The sequence below is a fragment of the Macaca fascicularis genome, chromosome 15, assembly GCF_037993035.2.
Source record: "Macaca fascicularis isolate 582-1 chromosome 15, T2T-MFA8v1.1".
NCBI lineage: Eukaryota > Metazoa > Chordata > Mammalia > Primates > Cercopithecidae > Macaca > Macaca fascicularis.
The window spans coordinates 49,103,039-49,121,106 of record NC_088389.1 but is presented as its reverse complement, the minus strand read 5'-3'; the positions used below and the strand labels follow the sequence as shown (position 1 = coordinate 49,121,106).

Below are 18,068 nucleotides of genomic sequence, written 5' to 3'. Positions count from 1 at the left end.
GAAATGTTTAATCCAAATATAGCATGCCTTTAAAATTTTATTTAGAGGAACTAAGTCAATATGTAACATACCTTATTTAAGGTCTACTTGTGTTCTAAAATTAGTTTCAAATGTTTTAAAAGGTAGGTTCATAAGTTATACATGTTGATTGTTTATAAAAAGAAATGGAAAATACAGGAGAGCCTCAAGAAATAACAATTACACATAATTCTACTATCCTCTGAGAATTCTGGCATAATTCTTCCCAGTCTTGCTTTATATATACAGATACTTAAATACATAGTTTTACAAAATTGAGATTAAACCTTAATTTCCTTCTTATATAAAAAATAAGACTAGTTAACATTTATTAAGCACAACAGTACCAGGCACTAGCCTATGTGTTTTACATGTATCAATTCTTTTAATGCTTGCTTCTCCAGCATCTAATAGGTACATACTATTATTACCCTAATTTTACAGATAAAAAATCTGAAATTTGAAGAGGTTAAGTATTTGCCCAAGGTCACAAAGCCAGGGGAACTACCTACACTCGTAATCACTACACTGTCTCTCTTACCTTCCAGGATCAAGGGAAAGACAACTAGCAAGAGTGCTTTGTAAATTATAGTATGCTAAATACAATCTTAGCTATAGTTCTGCAAAATAGGAGGCATACTAAATTAAGAGTCATAACTTGGAGTTGCCCTGACACCAGCGTCTAGAGAATGCCTAAATGAACCAGAAAAGAGGGCAGAAAAGGCATCCCTTGGGGAAGAAAGAAGATCTGGTGTACTGAAGAACTCTGCTATGGAATAAAAGAATAAGAATTAGGGTTTACATGATAGCTTCTCACAAAAGGTATCAAGAAGTGCAGAACACCAACGCATATCCCAGCAGTTAAGGGCATAGACATCATTCTGCCTGGGTTTGAATTCTGGCTCTGCCATGTGACCATGTGGCAAGTTATATAACCTTTCTGTGACTCTGTATTCTCACCTGTGAAAATGGAAATAGTAATTGTACCCATCAGCCGGGCGTGGTGGCTCATGCCTGTAATCCCAGCAGTTTGGGAGGCTAAGGCTGGTGGATCACCTGAGGTCAGGAGTTCAAGACCAGCCTGGCCAACATGGTGAAACCCCATCTCTACAAAAATACAAACAAACAAAAAAATTAACCGGGCTTGATGCAGGGTGCATGGGTGCCTGTAATCCCAACTACTTGGGAGGCAGAGGCAGGAGAATTGCTTGAACCCAGGAGGCAGAGGTTGCAGTGAGCCGAGATCCCGCCATTGCACTCCAGCCTGGGTGACAGAGTGAGACTCCATCACAAAAAAAAAAACAAAAACAAACATAAAAAAACCACGCATATATTCACCTATACAAATCAGCAAAGAGCAGAGAGGGTACCTTATCTACTCTCTTCATCCACAACTTACTGCAACAAGAATCCTGAAAAGCTTCCAGGACAATGCAGAGAGTAATGGGAAAATGAGGTAGGCTACCTTAGAAATATAAGGGGTCTGTACAAATAGTGAATAAAGGAAATCTATCATAGACAGGAAAAGATTAGAATAACATTCCACATCAGGGTGGAGCTCTGTGGCAAATATCCTTCTTCCCTTCCTTGGATAAAAGCATTATAAGACTGGGAGTGGGAGTTCTGACAGGAAGAATAAAGTGATTATTAAAGGAGGTGGGGAGTTGCTCTGCATAAAATATGCTTGGTTCTTAGCCCAGGGCTTTTTAAGAAACTGTCTGAATTATAAAATATAAAACATATGAGTATATATAACATATATGTGTGCAGTTTACAGAAATGAAAGAAAGACCTGTGCAGCCACCACCAAGCTTAAGAGAACAATGTCAGTATCTCTGACAGCCCCTGTACTCTGTGGCTACTCCTGGTCCCTATCACTCCCTTGTCCCCAAAGAAACCATTGTCCCAATTTTGTGTTCATCACTCCCTTATTATAACTACTACACACACAGTATACCCTAAATGATATTTGGTTTAGTTTTATCTGGTTTTGAATCTTCATTTTTTTCATTCAACATTATGTTTTTGAGATTCATCCCCATTGATAATTATAGTTGTAGTTTATTCATTTCAGTGACAGAGTATATCATTATATGAACATAGCACAATTTATGTACACATACTACTGTTAAAAGACATTTGGGAAGTCCAGTTTGGGGCCATCAGAAGTAAAAATGCTACCCACATTCCAACCCATTTTTCTTTTCTTTTCTTTTTTTTTTTTTTTTGAGATACAGTCTCACTGTGTTGCCCAGGCTGGAGTGCAGTGGCATGATCTCGGCTCGCTGCAACCTCAGACTCCCAGGTTCAAGCGATTCTCCTGCCCCAGCCTCCCAAGTAGCTGGGATTACAGGCATGCGCCACCACACGCGGCTAATTTTTGTATTTTTAGTAGAGACAGGGTTTCACCATGTTGGCCAGGCTGGTCTCGAACTCCTGACCTCAGGTGATCCACCCACCTCAGCCTCCCAAAGTGCTGGGATTACAGGCGTGAGCCACCACTCCCGGCCCCAATCCATTTTTCTAATAGGCGTGCAGGGGTTTCTCTAGGGGTACTGACTTAGGAGTTGAATTGAATTGCTGGGCCACAGGTAATGCCCACCTTCAATTATAATAGATTACACCAAATCATTTTCAATATGGTTGTAACAAGGATATTCCTACCATGTCCACATCCCTCACCAACACTTAATTTCACTGTGGATTTTTTTAGCTTGTAGTTCATTGATTTCTAATGAAGTTGAACATCTTTTAGCTGTTCTAACAAAGGGTGTCAAGAAGTGCAAAACACCAACGCATATCCCAGCAGTTAAGGGCATGGACATCATTCTGCCTGGGTTTGAATTCTGGCTCTGCCATGTGACCACGTGGCAAGTTATATAACCTTTCTGCGACTCTGTGTTCTCACCTGTGAAAATGGAAATAGTAATTGTACCCATTAGCCGGGCGTGGTGGCTCACACCTGTAATCCCAGCACTTTGGGAGGGCAAGGCTGGCGGATCTCCTGAGGTCAGGAGTTCAAGACCAGCCTGGCCAACATGGTGAAACCCCATCTCTACAAAAATACAAACAAACAAAAAAAATTAGCCGGGCTTGATGCAGGGTGCCTGGATGGCAAAGCAAGTCCATCCACCTTGTTTCTCTTCTGCCTAATCTTGGCCCTTTGTGCTTTCATATAAACTTCAGAATTACTTTTATCAAGTTCTACTGAAAAATCTTGCTGAAATTTTCATGGAAATTGCATTAAATTGATCAATAGGGATAACTGATATGTCTATAATATGTCAACCTAGGCTCGAACACAGTACTCTTCTCCCATTTATTTAGATCTTTTATCTGTTTCCTCTTCTGTGAAATTATTTTTTAACTGATTTTTAATGGCTAATCTTTTTATTTTTGTTCATTGGAGTATTTTGTTTTTTCTAGGTACTACAAATCATTTGTTGGTTATTTGTGTTGGAATCATATTCTCCCACTTAACGACTTATTTCATTTTGATGAACAGAGGTTCATGCAGTGTTGTGATCACAGCTCACAGCAGGCTTAACCTCCCCAGCTCAAGCAATCCTCCCACCTCAGCCTCCAGAGTAGCTGGGACCACAGGTGCACACCATCACACCCGGCTAATTTTTTGTATATTTTGCAGAAACTGGGTTTTACTATGTTGCCCAGGCTGGTCTCAAAATCCTGGACTCAAGGGATCCACCCACCTCAGCCTCCCAAAGTGCTGGGATTACAGATGTGAGCCACTGCGCCTGGCCTAGGTTCTTCATTTTAAAGAGGTCAAATTTATCCATTTTTTTTCTTAAGGTTTGTACTCGAGGTATAGTAACGAATCCTTTCCCAGCATAAGGTAATGAAGATATTGCCCATCCTAGCTACACGGGAGGCTGAGGCAGGAGAATGGCGTAAACCTGGGAGGCGGAGCTTGCAGTGAGCTGAGATCCGGCCACTGCACTCCAGCCCAGGCAACAGAGCAAGACTCCGTCTCAAAAAAAAAAAAAAAGATATTGCCCTATTTTTTTTTCCTAAAAGTGTTGTGAGCTTTTCCTTTCACATTGTCTTTAATCCATCTGAAATTGATGTTTTTACTGGTATAAGACAGAGATCCAATTTCATATATTTCTATTTAGATATCCAATTGTCCCAGCTTAATTTTTTTTAAGTTCTTCCTTTCCCCACCGACCAGCAATGCCAATTGTCATTTACCAAGTTTCCATATATGTGTGGATCTGTTCTAGGGTTTTCTATTCTGTTTCATAGGTCTACGTTTTTCAGCCCTGTTCTGATACCCATATTGTCTTAATTACTATAGTTTTATAATGAGTCTTGAAATCTGGCAAAGCAAGTCCATCCACCTTGTTTCTCTTCTGCCTAATCTTGGCCCTTTGTGCTTTCATATAAACTTCAGAATTACTTTTATCAAGTTCTGCTGAAAAATCTTGCTGAAATTTTCATGGAAATTGCATTAAATTGATCAAAAGGGATAATTGATATGTCTATAATACGTCAACCTAGGTTCGAACACAGTACTCTTCTCCCATTTATTTAGAACCATGTTGGCTTTCAGAAAAATTTTTAAATTTTCTCCATGAAGTTTGACCACTTTTGCTATGTATGTATAGAGAAAGATCTCTATCTCTGTATATATATAGCAAAAGTGATATATTCTTAGGAAGCTCATATTTTGCTGTTATTGTTAATATAACTGGATTTTTTAATAATTACTTTTTCTATGTATTTTTTATTATTTTTAAATTATTTTTTAAAGATAGGGTCCTTGTTGGCCAGGCTGGAGCACAGTGGCATGATCACAGCTAACTGCAGCCCTGCGCTGCTGGGCTCAAGCCATCCTCCCATTTTTTAGCCTCCTGAATAGCTGAGACTAGAGTAGCTGGGATTACAGGCAGCAGCCAGAGCGCCTGTGCCTTGTTTGTTATCAACGTAGAAAAATGCAATTGATTTTAGTGTCCTACATTCAGTGAACTTGCCAACACTCCTAATTTTTATAATTTACTTGTAGACTCTTTTGAGTTTTCTATGTAGGTTATTATATCACATTGAGATTTTTGGTTTTTCCTTTCCTATATTTATTCCTTTTATTTCTTCTCCTTGTCTTATTACACTGGCTAGAATTTCCAGTGCAGTGTTGAATAGAATCTGTGATAGCAGGCATATCACTCTGGTTTCTGGCTTTAAAGGAAATGTTTATTTTAAATTTGACTGTGGCTATGATGTTAACTAAAAGTTTTCTGTAGATACTCTATCAGGTTAAGGACATTTTTTCCTAATACTAGTTTCCTAAGTGCTTCTTATCATTATTAGAAGTTGAATTTAGTTGAATGCTTTTTCTGCATCATTGTTATGAAAATATATCTTTTCTAATTTGTGAATGCAAAAAAACTGTACACATTTTTCTAATATTGATATAATCTTGCATTCTTAGAATAAGGCCAGTAACCCAGGACTTTTCACTTGGCGAGTCAGAAGAAGCTAGATGATACCAGAATAGAAACTATCTACGTTAAACTGTATAGTGCCAGTCCTACTTGTTTACCTCAAAACCCTGCCTCCTCCATGACATTGCTGCTGACTCATTCATGCCTTCTCTGAGCCTTTAGAATATGTACCATTGATGATGTTCATTTGACATTTTGCATGTGCTCTTCTATACATGACCTATCTACGAACTAGAATATAAGCCCCTCAAAAAACAGCAACAAATAAGCACACAATAAATGCATGCTTAAAATGCTTAAAATATCCTTGTGGATGAGATGGTGAAACATGAGTTGGGTAATAATACAGCATTCTCAGAGAATGAGATTTTTGGACATATGAGTTTTCTGGAGAACTGCTGTTTTAATCGCCTAACACTGAAACTTTAAAATCATTCTAAATTGTACTTCCCTGCTTTGTTAACCGAGTATTCTGGCCATGCTTAATACACTTCTTGATTTTAACTTTTTCTTGTTAAGGACAGCCAATTATGAAGAATATCAGTTATGGTGTTGTGGTAGAGACGTAGCTGTAGATACACAATGTGTGGGATGCAAAAACTCAGCTGTGACCCTGAACAAGGTTTTAACAGGGGGGAAAAAAAAAAAAAAAAAACAAAGGCAGGCATTCTTCCCCTTTGGCATTGACCTCTAACTCTCAGCAGTGATTTATACTTTTCTTCCTCTGCTTTCCTACTCTTCGCTGGCTTCTTGTACCCCAGAATTACACAATGCAGAACTGTAAGACTGATACATTTTTAGCAGTGATACTGTGAAAAGTTGCCATTTCTCCAGATTATGACTTTCTAGCTTGTTTTTCCACTGTGTACTATCTTTTTCTAAGGACCTCATTACTGCTTCTAATCTCTAGAGAGGACACAGCATACGGTGTAGCAAAGAGAACCGTCTGGAGTCAGGGTACCTGGATTCAAATCCCAGTTTGGCACTTATTGAAAGCCCTAATGACACATTATTTAACCTCACTATTCCTCAGTTTCCTCGCCCAAACCACGAGAATATATACCTACCTCACATGATTGTTATGAGAATTAATGAGAATGAGAATTAATGCCTCTTAAAACTGCTCCAATATTTCTCATTTTGGTTGTGTTTGTGCTAGTGGAGATGGGGAGGAGGGGTGGATCTGACATTACTGAGGGATCCCAGCACCCCTTCCCACTGGTCAGAGCCTCTATGAGACACAGGAAAAGAGGGGGAGAGTGTCAGGTATATTCATCACTGCTGTGTTAGCCATGCGAAGGTGAAGAAAATAGGGATGTTTATTTAACCAGCATAACAGGAATCCAGTGACATGTGTGACTGCTGTTTTCAAATATTTGCAGGGCTGGGCTGGAGAAGAGATAATAGCATTGAGAATTCTATGCAACAGCTACAGGCTCCCCTTCACTGAACATGTTTAAGCAAGGTACTGGCGGCCAGGTGTTAAGGATGCTACAAGAAAGAATTTTTAAAGTTGGATAATCTTTAAGATTTCTTCTATCTCTAAAATCTTGGTAATCCTAGTGTGAGTCACGAAGCGGTTACAACCTAGATGTGAGTCACACATCGCCAACGCGCTCCCGAAGGCACAGAATTCACTCCCCACAGTGCTTGGCATCCTACCACAGACCTAAGTGAGGAATTCTAGCCCTGAAGCTGCATATAACCCAGCTCGGAGAAACAAAAACTTTCCTAAAACTCAGGGCGTCGGTTAGCTGATTGGCAAATACAGTAACGCACACATCCCAAACGGGACTGGGCAAAACGGTGTGCATCTGGATTAACTGTCGGACAGTCTCCACGTCACTTTTCCACGAGGCCGGACAGAAGCGGGCAGAAGTGAGCAGCAGCAAGTTCAGGGGAAGGGGCAGGGTGGCTGGGATGAATGGGAGCCCGGCCAACTGACCCACAGCGGGGTGGGACAAAGGATCGGGGAGCGCATGCTAGGCGGGGAGGCCGGGAGGAATATCCCAGGCGGAGGAGCCGGGCTCGGGACCGGGCTGCGAACTGGTGACAGAGTCGGTTAACGAGGAGGGCCCTAAGTGCCAGCGGGGGGCCCCGCGGGGGTCCTCTCTCCCTCTGGAGCTGGGCTCGACCACTAGCCCCGCGGAGGGCGGCTCGCCCGGCCGGGGACCCCTGGGAGCCGCAGACCCGAGGCAGGTACTGGCGGTAAAGGCCCGGGCCGGCACCCGCGCCCCGCAGCCTCCCCTGCTGCCGAGTCCACTCAACCCTGCCGCCGGAGTTTAGACTGTCCAGTGTCTCGCCGCCCGGGCCGAGGCCCGTCCCGGAGCCCCACACAGGCGGTCGGACAACAAAGCCGCAGTGCGGGCGCGGAAAGTGGGGCAGCGACTGCCTCTCGTCCGGCCGTGCGAGCGGCGGCCGCCATCGCGGGCCGCGGTGGGAGGGAGAAGAGGGGCAGCGCCGGGCGCCACTTTACCTGAGAAACCAGCGGGAGCAGCGTCTGCTCCACCGAGCGAGTTTTGATCTCCAGTCCCGAGTCGAGGGCAAAGCCCAAAGGGCCGGAGCCGTAGACTGCTCCGGCGCCGCCAACGCCGGCGGGTCCGGGAGAGGCGGCCATGGCCCTCGGGCTATCCCGCAGCCGGGACTCCGCGCCACTGCTAGCCCGCCACCAGTCAGTCCACCGCCCGCGGCGGTGGCGACAGGACACCCGCGCCGCCCGAGGCCCCGCCCCCAACCCTGCGTCCCCGCCGCCGTCCCCGTATGGCCCCACCCCCGCAGTACAGCCTAGGGTGGGCTCCCTGCAGCCCCGCCCCCTAAGCCAGGTCCCGCCCCCGCACAGCCCCGCCCCTATCTCGTCTCAGACCCCTTCCAAGGGTTCCAGGCACCATCTCGCCAGGGTAGCGAGGAGACTTAAGCAACAGACTGAGAAGCATGAAAAAATGTTTTGTCAACTACCATATCTGCCAGTGAGAACCTATCAGAGTAAAAAAGAATCTGAGGCTTGCCAGTCCACTCGGACACCTTGGCCTGGATCATTTCTTCTTCCATAAGACCAGATTGATGAGCTGGGTAACATCAACCTGAGGCATCAGAAAGCTCTTTCCCAAGCACCGCTGAAAGGTGCTTCACGGTGCTTCAACCTGTCGCTTCAGCTTCATCCACCTACCAGTGCTGCGCAGATGTCTTTGATATTGAAGATAGCCAAGCTTCAGCTTCTTTTTCTTCATTCAAAAAGGACAGGTCCTTAAACCAACTTTTTCTTCCAATTCTTACTTCTCAGCCAACCATCTCACCACTTCCTTACCTATCACAAGGCCACCTTCCCCTGTGCACTGAGGGCCCTTGACCTCTATAAGGCACCCAGTGTCCACTCCCCAGACACACCTTCCCTTATGAAGTTGACAGTATTTCATAAGAATTCAGTGTACAAAATGGTGCCGGAGGAAATGGCAAGACAGAAGGCCTAAGGATGGATTCATGGAAGTTTGGCTTCACAAAAGATCAAGTTTTTCAACACACAGGAGATTAAGTTTACCACCTGATTCATTCAACACTAGTAATTTTATTTCAAAATATAAATATTTCACATTAACAAAGAAGTTACATCAGTAGGTTGTCAAAGCAAGTTAAAGCTAAGAAACAGCATTTGTGTGAGAACAGAGAGTATTTACTGTATTCGAATATTCTTTTTTACTTTTGAATTGCCTCCTTCGCCTGAGAACCCGGGGATGATATATTTTCAAAGAGTCATGTAAGCCAATTACAACTCTATATCAAATCTTAGTTCAAAATTAAATTGCACTGGAAATACACTTCAGTTACCTAAATAAGTGGCACTGCAAAGGGTTTTCTTTGGGATGGCTACAATGAGAGTGACATCTGCTGGGTCTCTGCAATAAAAAAGAAATGGTATTTGATAATAAGCCAAAATGATCGGGATTTGCTTCCATACTTTTCACTGTTAAATAAAAACCTAGCAAAAAGCTAGTAAGAAACCAGGTGTCTAGTAAAGAACTCTGGACTTGGAGTCAGAAGTTCTGCACCTAAATTCTGGCTCCATCATTTTGTGGTATAAACTTAGGGGAATATCACCAAAAACTTTTCAGAGCCTCCAGAGCCCCCCCAACTTTACAACAAGGATAGTACTGTCTCACAGGGCTGTTACAAAAGGTGTCTGAAAACTATAAAGTGCCATACAAAAGCATTATTAAAATGTAGTATCAATATATCACCACTGTATTTGCACATTAGTTAATCCTTGAAAAACCTGCAAAATTAAACACAAATACTGATTTTACACACCATAGGTGGAAAAGAATCTCTATACCTTAAGTATAGCTCTAAACAGCAAATATGCTTGCTTTCTAGACTTCAAGATTTATTACACACTACATGGTACCACAGTAATAGATCTGTCATTCAGTATTTCCATTAGGGATGTCTTCTCAAACAGCTGTAAACTTGATCAAGGGCCATGTTTCCCAAAGGACCCTGTAGTCCTTTGAGATGCTCTGAGGAATAAAGAAGGGGAGTGCAGTCTAAGGTCAAACAGTGTTCGTCCCCTCTTATAAATTCACAATGTGTAATAGCATGTTCAAAACTCTTAGAAGTCCTACAGACAGGAAACAAACTCAGCATTCCTTCATTTTAATTGACCATGCAATCCCCCACCCCCAACACACACATACTTTTTTCTCTTACATCTATTAACATCTCTTGGAACTACTGCTATAAGGAATACATTTTGCCAAAAGCTGCTTGACCATGAAGAAAAGGAAAGAGAGGTAGAACAACGGACAGAAAAAAAAAAAGAACTCTATTCTACTCTGAATTCTGTTACTAACTGGCTGTATGTGTATGTCAGACAAGTCACTTAAACCTATAAACTTGTGTCTTTCTCTAGAAAGTGACAGGACTACCTAATTTTAGAAGTCCCATTCTAGCACAGAATTTCTGACTCTAGCAGACAGAACAACTTGATTTATAATTCTCTTGAACTATCAAAAATAACCAGTGGCTGCAGATAGCATGTGTGTTTTTTTGCAGGTTCCCAATAATCAGTAAGTTAATAAAATGAATATATTTTGATGGCAGAATGTTGAAAGACAAGAAACTAATAAAAAGTACTCGTTTTTAGCTGGAACTAGCATTTGGAAGTAATGCTAGCCAGAGGCAATTTCCACTGTGAAATGCACATTCAAAGTCCTAGTGTAATATTCTTGTAAGGGTCTTAGGAGGCCCCTCTGAGGAAACTGCAAGGTCAGGGTTAGAGTATGAGAAGTCCTAAAGGTTTTTGTTTTTGGGTTTTTTTTTCCTATAAACCCTGAGGTTGAAAGCTCTGGATAGCTCACCTAAATTACTTTCCTCTAATCTAACCCCTCACAGCCTGAATTTCTGAGTATTTCTTGCCCAGTAGTGACACATTCCTGAGGCACTCATATAACCCAAATGGAAACTACAGGGCCTAGGAAATCCAGATAGGTCACAATGAGTTCATGTGAAGATCAAGGTGAGCCAGATGATCTCCTCTGCAAGCCATTTAATAGCCCTTTAACTGTAATAAGCAGCTCAAAGGCTACAGAGTTTGTTTACTTACAGGGTCTCCATCTAACATGTTGGATTTCTTCCCACTGTCATGGGTCAACCCACACTAGTCTCAGAAGTCAAGGGAAAGCTCTGCCAGCTAACCACTTCTTATCAAAGAGGGCGTGAAGAAACCTTGCAATTTTAACAATAACTAAGACCAGCATGTACGGTGGTCTTACAGAGATCACTTGCAGGAACCGACATTGATAGGAACACTTCAGAACTCAAACAGCACTCACATATCATGGAATTTATGCTGAAAATCCTATGCCTTCTTCTCTCTCAGAAAAGAGAGGAGCATACCTGTGTGGAGAGCTTGTATTTTCTCCCTTCCCATCCATTCGGTTTACAACTGAATAGCGAATGTGAACTTGAAACTAATCTTTAATAAATCTATAAAATGCAAGATATTATGACCAATTTCTGTACTCAGTTTTTACTGAAGTGACTTCTACTTCATCAATGTACCGTCTGTTTCCGAAGAAACTTCCTCTTTCTGGGTCAAATTCTGACTGAGATTGTAAAGGCAGGTTATCTTTGAGACTTGAGCTTAAAACTCCTACCTTTTCATACCACTTGATCTCTGTTGCCCTGTTCAAATTCTGTAAACTTTCCTCATTGCATCTGAGGAATCGTGCTGGGATGCTTCTTTCTGGTTTGGAGGGTTCCAAGAAGACCTACCCAGCTGGCGGACCTTCCTAGTCCTTCTGCTGTTGCTGTAGCAATGGGGCAGTTCAAGTTTCCTGATCATGGCTGTGAAGCACTCTGGGGCACCTCTGCTCCTGGTATTTCAGGGTGATATTACATCACTGCTGCTAATTTTGGTAGCTCTAAACTATTATCTTAAAGACCTCTAAGAACCTTATATTTATGCTAATAATTATCCCAGCAAGAAACATTAGCTCTAGTTTTTTGCAATATCACTTTATACAGCTAAAATCACTTTGTATATGTATAGTAACTCATTGTATATATTTGTCTCTGATGAATATGTACTAATTACAGCTATACACTAACCAGTGCATAATGAACAAAAATCAATGATTTTTTAGCCTTTTAATGCAAAAAAATTAAATTTTATATTACTTATTATCTGGCTAAGAGCAAGAGGCTTTTTTTTTTTTTTTTTTTTTTGAGACGGAGTCTCGCTCTGTCGCCCAGGCTGGGGTGCAGTGGCCGGATCTCAGCTCACTGCAAGCTCCGCCTCCCGGGTTTACGCCATTCTCCTGCCTTAGCCTCCCGAGTAGCTGAGACTACAGGTGCCCGCCACCTCGCCCGGCTAGTTATTTTGTATTTTTTAATAGAGACAGGGTTTCACCGTGTTAGCCAGGATGGTCTCGGCCTCCCAAAGTGCTGGGATTACAGGCTTGAGCCACCGCGCCGGCCAAGAGGCCTTCTTATGAGTGATCTCCATCACGCTGTACAGTGCCTGGCATGGAGCCTAGAGTTTAGCAAACTCTCAAGAAATGTTTTAGTGAATGAATGAATGATTGACTAAAGAAGAGCATGAGTTACTTAGTGACCAAATCTAATACTCAGTGAAATAGCTGATTATAATCGCTAAAGCATTCATAATAGAAATAAAGAGATCTGTATGCAGCCTACTCCATACAAACAGAAGATCTCATGGTGGCCTTTTCTAAATAACATTTTTCTTCAGCAGTGTACGAATAAATTTAAGCTGATCATAATTATCAGTAACTTCTTAGGGAGATGTTTTAGGACAAATTATTAATATTTCTACCTTTAAATACTTTCCAAAAAGGAAATCTTCAACACTTAAGAACTACCCCCACTTTTTTTTTTCCTTGGGACAGTGTCTCACTCTCTCACCCAGGCTGGAGTGCAGTGGTGCCATCTTGGCTCACTGCAGCCTCAACCTCCTGGGCTCAGGTGATCCTCATACATCAGCCTCCTGAGTAGCTCGGACTATAGGCACACTACCATGCCCAGGTAATTTTTTTTATTTTTTGTAGAGATGGGGTTTCGCCATGTTGCCTAGGCTGATCTCAAACCCCTGGGCTCAAGCAATCCACCCACCTCGGCCTTCCAAAGTGCTGGGATTACAGATGTGAGCCACCACCTACAGCCTGGCAGAGAACCCTGTTCTTTTTCACATTCTCCTGGGAGCAGAGGATAGGCCTGATGACTGTTTTAAACAGTAGAAAGGGTTCAGCTAAGAACTACAGTCCACTCTCAGCCCTGTCATATACTATAGGACAAGTCTTCATTCACAACAAATGGATAGCAACACCTGTCTCGTAACACTGGGAAAACTGCATACAGTATTTAGAAGGAACACTAGTACAGCAGAATCTGCAGACAACGGAGTCAAAGATCTGAGGCCAAATCCTACTAAACTTTACAACTTTGAGTTGGTCACTTTTCTGAACTTTAGCTTCTCCATCAGTGTAAAACTGATGTAAAATAATATAAAGCTATATGAAAGCTGATGTGATGTACTTGTGAAATAGTATGTGCAAAAGGACTTTGTAAAAATGTAAAGCACTATGCTGGTTATTGTGATATCTGAGATATTTTTAAAGTTGCAATTCAATTCAACAAGCATTCATTTAGAGTCATGTGCAAGGCACTGTGCTAAAAGATGGGAAAATACTACATAAATATAAAATTCTGCTGAAAACTAACTTATTGGCAGAGTTCCAAATAATGAAACGGATACATTTAACAAATCAAAGTATTGCTACACCTGAGATTTTTCACTTCAAACACTTGGAAGGAGAAAACCTAACAACAGCATGAATTTTATCATACTGTTACCATTCATAGCAGCTTAATAAGTATTTCACTTCAACGTGGTCAGCCAAGTTTTATAATTTGGCAATAGTGTAAAGGAGCGTTAAGAGAAGAGGAAGAGGAGGAAGAGCTTCAATCTTTGTATCTTCCAAGGATACAACACAAAACTGAACATCAAATAAGCCACCCCACCCTTATACTTATGATTTATTCTTTCTTAAAGAACGTATAATACATTGTGGGAGAAGCGTAGAAGATTCATTTTTCCTGCTCACTCAACTACACACTCAAAAGTGAAAGCCCTCTTCCTTGAAAAGTGACTGTCTTAGAAAAGTTTAACAACAGATTTCTTAAACCAGGAAAAAATTACACCATATATTCTTTTAACAGCAGGTAGTTTAGAGTTCTTAAAATAACTTTATAAATATATAATATAGTAATATAGATAACCAAAGTGGAAAAATTTCAAGCCAGGGTACCAGTGTATAAAATGAAACTTTTCAAGCCATCTTAACAACAGTTAAGTGAGCAAACTACCAATTCTGAACTCTCAAGCTGTGTTTTAAAATACAAAGCATCCCGCAGCAAGTTCTCTCTTGTCCAGGCATTCTATATGTAAGGCCAGGAGGTTTCTGCTTCTTTCCTGGGTTCTGCTTGCTAGGCACAGCTGAAAGGGCAGAAGGCTTAACTTACTGTCAAATTTGAACTTCCTAGAAAAATCACTGCAGAGGAAACCATATCAACCTACTGAAGATTTCAGATCTTCAGAAATGTCACGGAAAGTCCTAAAAGAAAAAAAGACGGAATGATCAGTTGATTACCATAAAACAGTATCCTAGTTTTACAATCTTTTGGAGCCCTAATAAGATTATACAGTCACTATTTTTTCTTAAGATTTTCATTGAGTATTGTTTCAAAGTCTGCTAGTTGTTGCTCTTTCTTTATCAACAAGAACTCCATTTTTTTGCTGGATCCATTGTCCAAAGGACTATTTCCCTTGAAACTACACATGACCATGTGACTATACTTTGGTCAATGAGATTTAAGTAGACGTGCAACTTCTGGGCAGTTCCTTAAAAGAAAAGAGCAATCTTCTTCAGCTCTTCCACCTTGTTACTGGCTCCAAGTGGATATGATGATTGATGTTAAAGAGAAAAAACACTAAGAGATCAAAGATGAAATGCTAAGTGGATACATTTTATTACAAAATAGAAATTATAATCTAACAGAGTCCAAGCTCTAAGGGATGTGGTTCAGTGCAGGAAAAATGGGGTAGGTCTTTCAATCAAGTGACCTTGTACTTCTACTGTTTCTGACACACATTAAACAAGCTAAGCAAACAATGTTATTGGCAGGTAATATCTGGGCTGGATGATGGTGGCTGAGCACCATGCCTGGCTGCTGCATACATGAAATGTCTACCTCAGGACTGTAGTAGCTAGCTTGCTTTTGCTACATAATTTACATGTCTGAGCTGGGATAAATCACCTGGTTAAATTCACATCTATGCTGGCAGCCAAATGGCCAGGTCAGAATTTATCAATGAACATAAGCTCAAGCATCCATATAAGACAAAAAGGCCTCGCACCAAGGCTGACAGTATATCAGGATGAAGAGAGGCTGGGACCAGATGTTTATGCAACAGTCATTCAAGCCCTGGATGGCCTACCTTCTTTTACACAAGCAAGAAATAAACTACTAGGTTAAGTCATTGTTACTTTGAGTCTTGTTGATGATGGGTTTTTTGTTTAGTTTTTGGTTATGTACAGCCTAAACTACCTTAAGTGATACAGATATAAAGCACAGTCTATTACCATCCTTTCAGATAGAAGTTATATTGCTGCTCCTTTACAGTAAGTCCACATATTAGAAATACAGAAAAATATTTGCCTTTACAGTTTGTTTTTGTTTTTTTGTTTTGTTTTTTTGAGACAAGGTCTCACTCTGCTGCCCAGGCTGGAGTGTACTGGTGCTATCTCGGCTCACTGCAACCTCTGCCTCTGGGCTCAAGCCATCCTCCCACCTCAGCCTCTTGAGTAGCTGGGACTACAGGGAACATGACATCACACCTGGCTAATTTTTGTACTTTTTTGTATAGACAGGGTTTCACCATGTTGCCCAGGCTGGTCTTGAACTCCTGAGCTCAAGTGATCTACCCACCTTGGCCTCCCAAAGTGCTAGGATTACAGACATGAGCCATCATGTCCGGCCCCAAATAATTTTAATATTATAATAAAAGTTATATTAATTATATAATATAAAGTTATATAATTTATATTAAATTTATAATTATGTAAATGATGTTAAAAGTTATATTACTTTGCAATATCACTATATTTTTTCTTTATACACACATACACATATACTATGTTGTTTCTTCATAGATAGATAGATAGATAGATAGATAGATAGATAGATAGATAGATAAAAACACTTGTTTTTTAAAGACAGGGTTTCACTCCGTCACCCAGGTTGGAGTGCAGTGGTGTGATCACAGCTCCTGGGCTCAAGAAGCTTTGGGCTCAAGTGATCATCTCACCTCAGCCTCCCAGGTAGCTGAGACTGAGCTATGCCTAATTTTTTTTTTTCAAATTTTTTAGTAGAGATAGGGTTTCTCTATGTCACCCAGGCTGATCTCAGACTCCTAGTTTCAAGTAACTCCACCTCAGCTTCCCCCAAAGTTCTAGGATTACAGGTGTGAGCCACCGTGCCTGGCAGATTTTTTAAATCATAGTCAAATAAAGCTAAGTTTATTTCATACTAATAACTCTTGGTTATTGTCAACAAATTACTCAACTTTTTCATTAGAAATAGAGCTAAAGGCCAGGCATGGTGGCTCACACCTGTAATCCTAGCACTTTAAGAGGCTGAGGTAGAACTGCTTGAGCCAGGAGCTCAAGACCAGCCTGGGCAACAGTGAGACATCTCTACAAAAAAAAAATTTTAAAAATTAGCCAGGCATAGTGGCACATGCCTATAGTCCCATCCACTTGGGAGGCTAAGGTGGGAGGATCACCTGAGCCCAAGAGGTTGAAGCTGCAGTGAGTCTAGGTCATGCCACTCCAGTCCACCCTGGGCAACAAAATGAGACCCTGCACCACCACCACCATCCCCCACAAAAAAAAAAAAGAAGGAAGGAAGGGAGGGAGGGAGGGAAGAAGGAATAAAATGAAGTACAATATAAAGTAAGTGTTCCATAAACTTAAGAAACAGCTCACAGTAGTAGAAACTAAAGATAACAAAAAGCTTTCATTAGGTACAATCACCTAAAAACTTACAAAACAAACAATCTGAACTTCAAATGTAATTCCACAATCATGCCCCCTCCCTTACTCCTTTTCTCTCCTGACTCTCAATTCATACAAATATTTAGGAGGCCCACAGGCAAGGCAGAGTTCAATTAAAGACTAACCTTGCAGCACTCAATGAAGAAAATACTTCAGTGTTAAGAGGGGAACAGGTAAAATGTCACAGAAAAGAAATTACCTTCAAGGATGTTCACTTATCTCAAGGCTCTTTCAAGGATGGTGCCCTAAGCCGCTGGATCTCTGAAGCACACCTCTACTAGCACAGCTCTACTTTGAAAAACTGTGAGTCTCCTGGCTATGGATCCTGAGGCTTTGAGAGGGTTTATGTGTGACAAGAATACACCAACCATTTTTAAAGATGCTGGCTGATCTAATAATTGAAATGAATTTTCTTTTCTTAAAGATTTTTATGTTCTGAAAACAAGTCCGAAAGTGAAGATTTGTATACACACATGTATGTTTATATGCATTAATATCTATTTATCTATCTATCTATAACCAGTGTTTCTCAATCTTGACATTGTTCTACATTATAAGATGTTGTGTAGCATCCCCAGCCTCTATCCAACTAGAATGACAATCAAAATGACTCCAGACATGAGAAAATGTCTGGGGAGAAAAAAAATCACCTTCACACTCCTGTCAGCACTATAGCTCTAGATAGCTATTTTTCAGTCTCACCCAAGTTTGTGTTTTTACATTTGTCTACAGGCCAAGCTGGCTGCTGTCTCAGACAATATGAATTTCAGGTAGCACTTAATTCTGAAAAGCCCTGGAAAATCTTTGCAAGCAATAGTCAAAAACTGGCTAATACTACAAAGCATTTTCTAATACCCAACGGGGTTCTCTGACATCTTTTCAAATTTCTCAGATACCTACAATTTTATATCTATTAACTATTCATTTCCTCTAAATTATGAATGAAGATTTCTGCCTCAGG

At 41.1% G+C, this 18,068-nt stretch overlaps 2 protein-coding genes across 20 annotated transcripts in view; both read right to left on the bottom strand.

Moving 5' to 3' along the window:
- The window catches only part of CTNNAL1 (catenin alpha like 1), a 72,805-nt gene extending 64,654 nt beyond the window's left edge, over positions 1 to 8,151 (bottom strand). For both annotated transcript variants that reach the window (XM_005581116.4, XM_065530254.1), the window contains exon 1: positions 7,954 to 8,151. In XM_005581116.4, coding sequence (XP_005581173.3) covers positions 7,954 to 8,094 — 141 coding nt within the window. In that variant the 5' untranslated portion in view covers positions 8,095 to 8,151. The remainder of the gene's footprint in view (positions 1 to 7,953) is intronic.
- An 868-nt stretch (positions 8,152 to 9,019) lies between these two features.
- The window catches only part of TMEM245 (transmembrane protein 245), a 106,457-nt gene continuing 97,408 nt past the window's right edge, over positions 9,020 to 18,068 (bottom strand). For 10 of the 18 annotated variants that reach the window (XR_012424479.1, XM_015436878.4, XM_065530252.2 and 7 more), the window contains one exon: positions 12,350 to 14,605. Coding sequence is in view for 16 of the 18 variants with exons in the window: in XM_015436878.4 (XP_015292364.3) it covers positions 14,560 to 14,605 (46 nt within the window). In the remaining 2 variants the exon portion in view is untranslated. Of the gene's footprint in view, positions 9,368 to 12,349; positions 14,606 to 18,068 lie in introns of those variants that run through there. The other 8 variants (XR_012424480.1, XM_005581117.4, XM_065530253.1 and 5 more) reach the window with 1 other exon arrangement.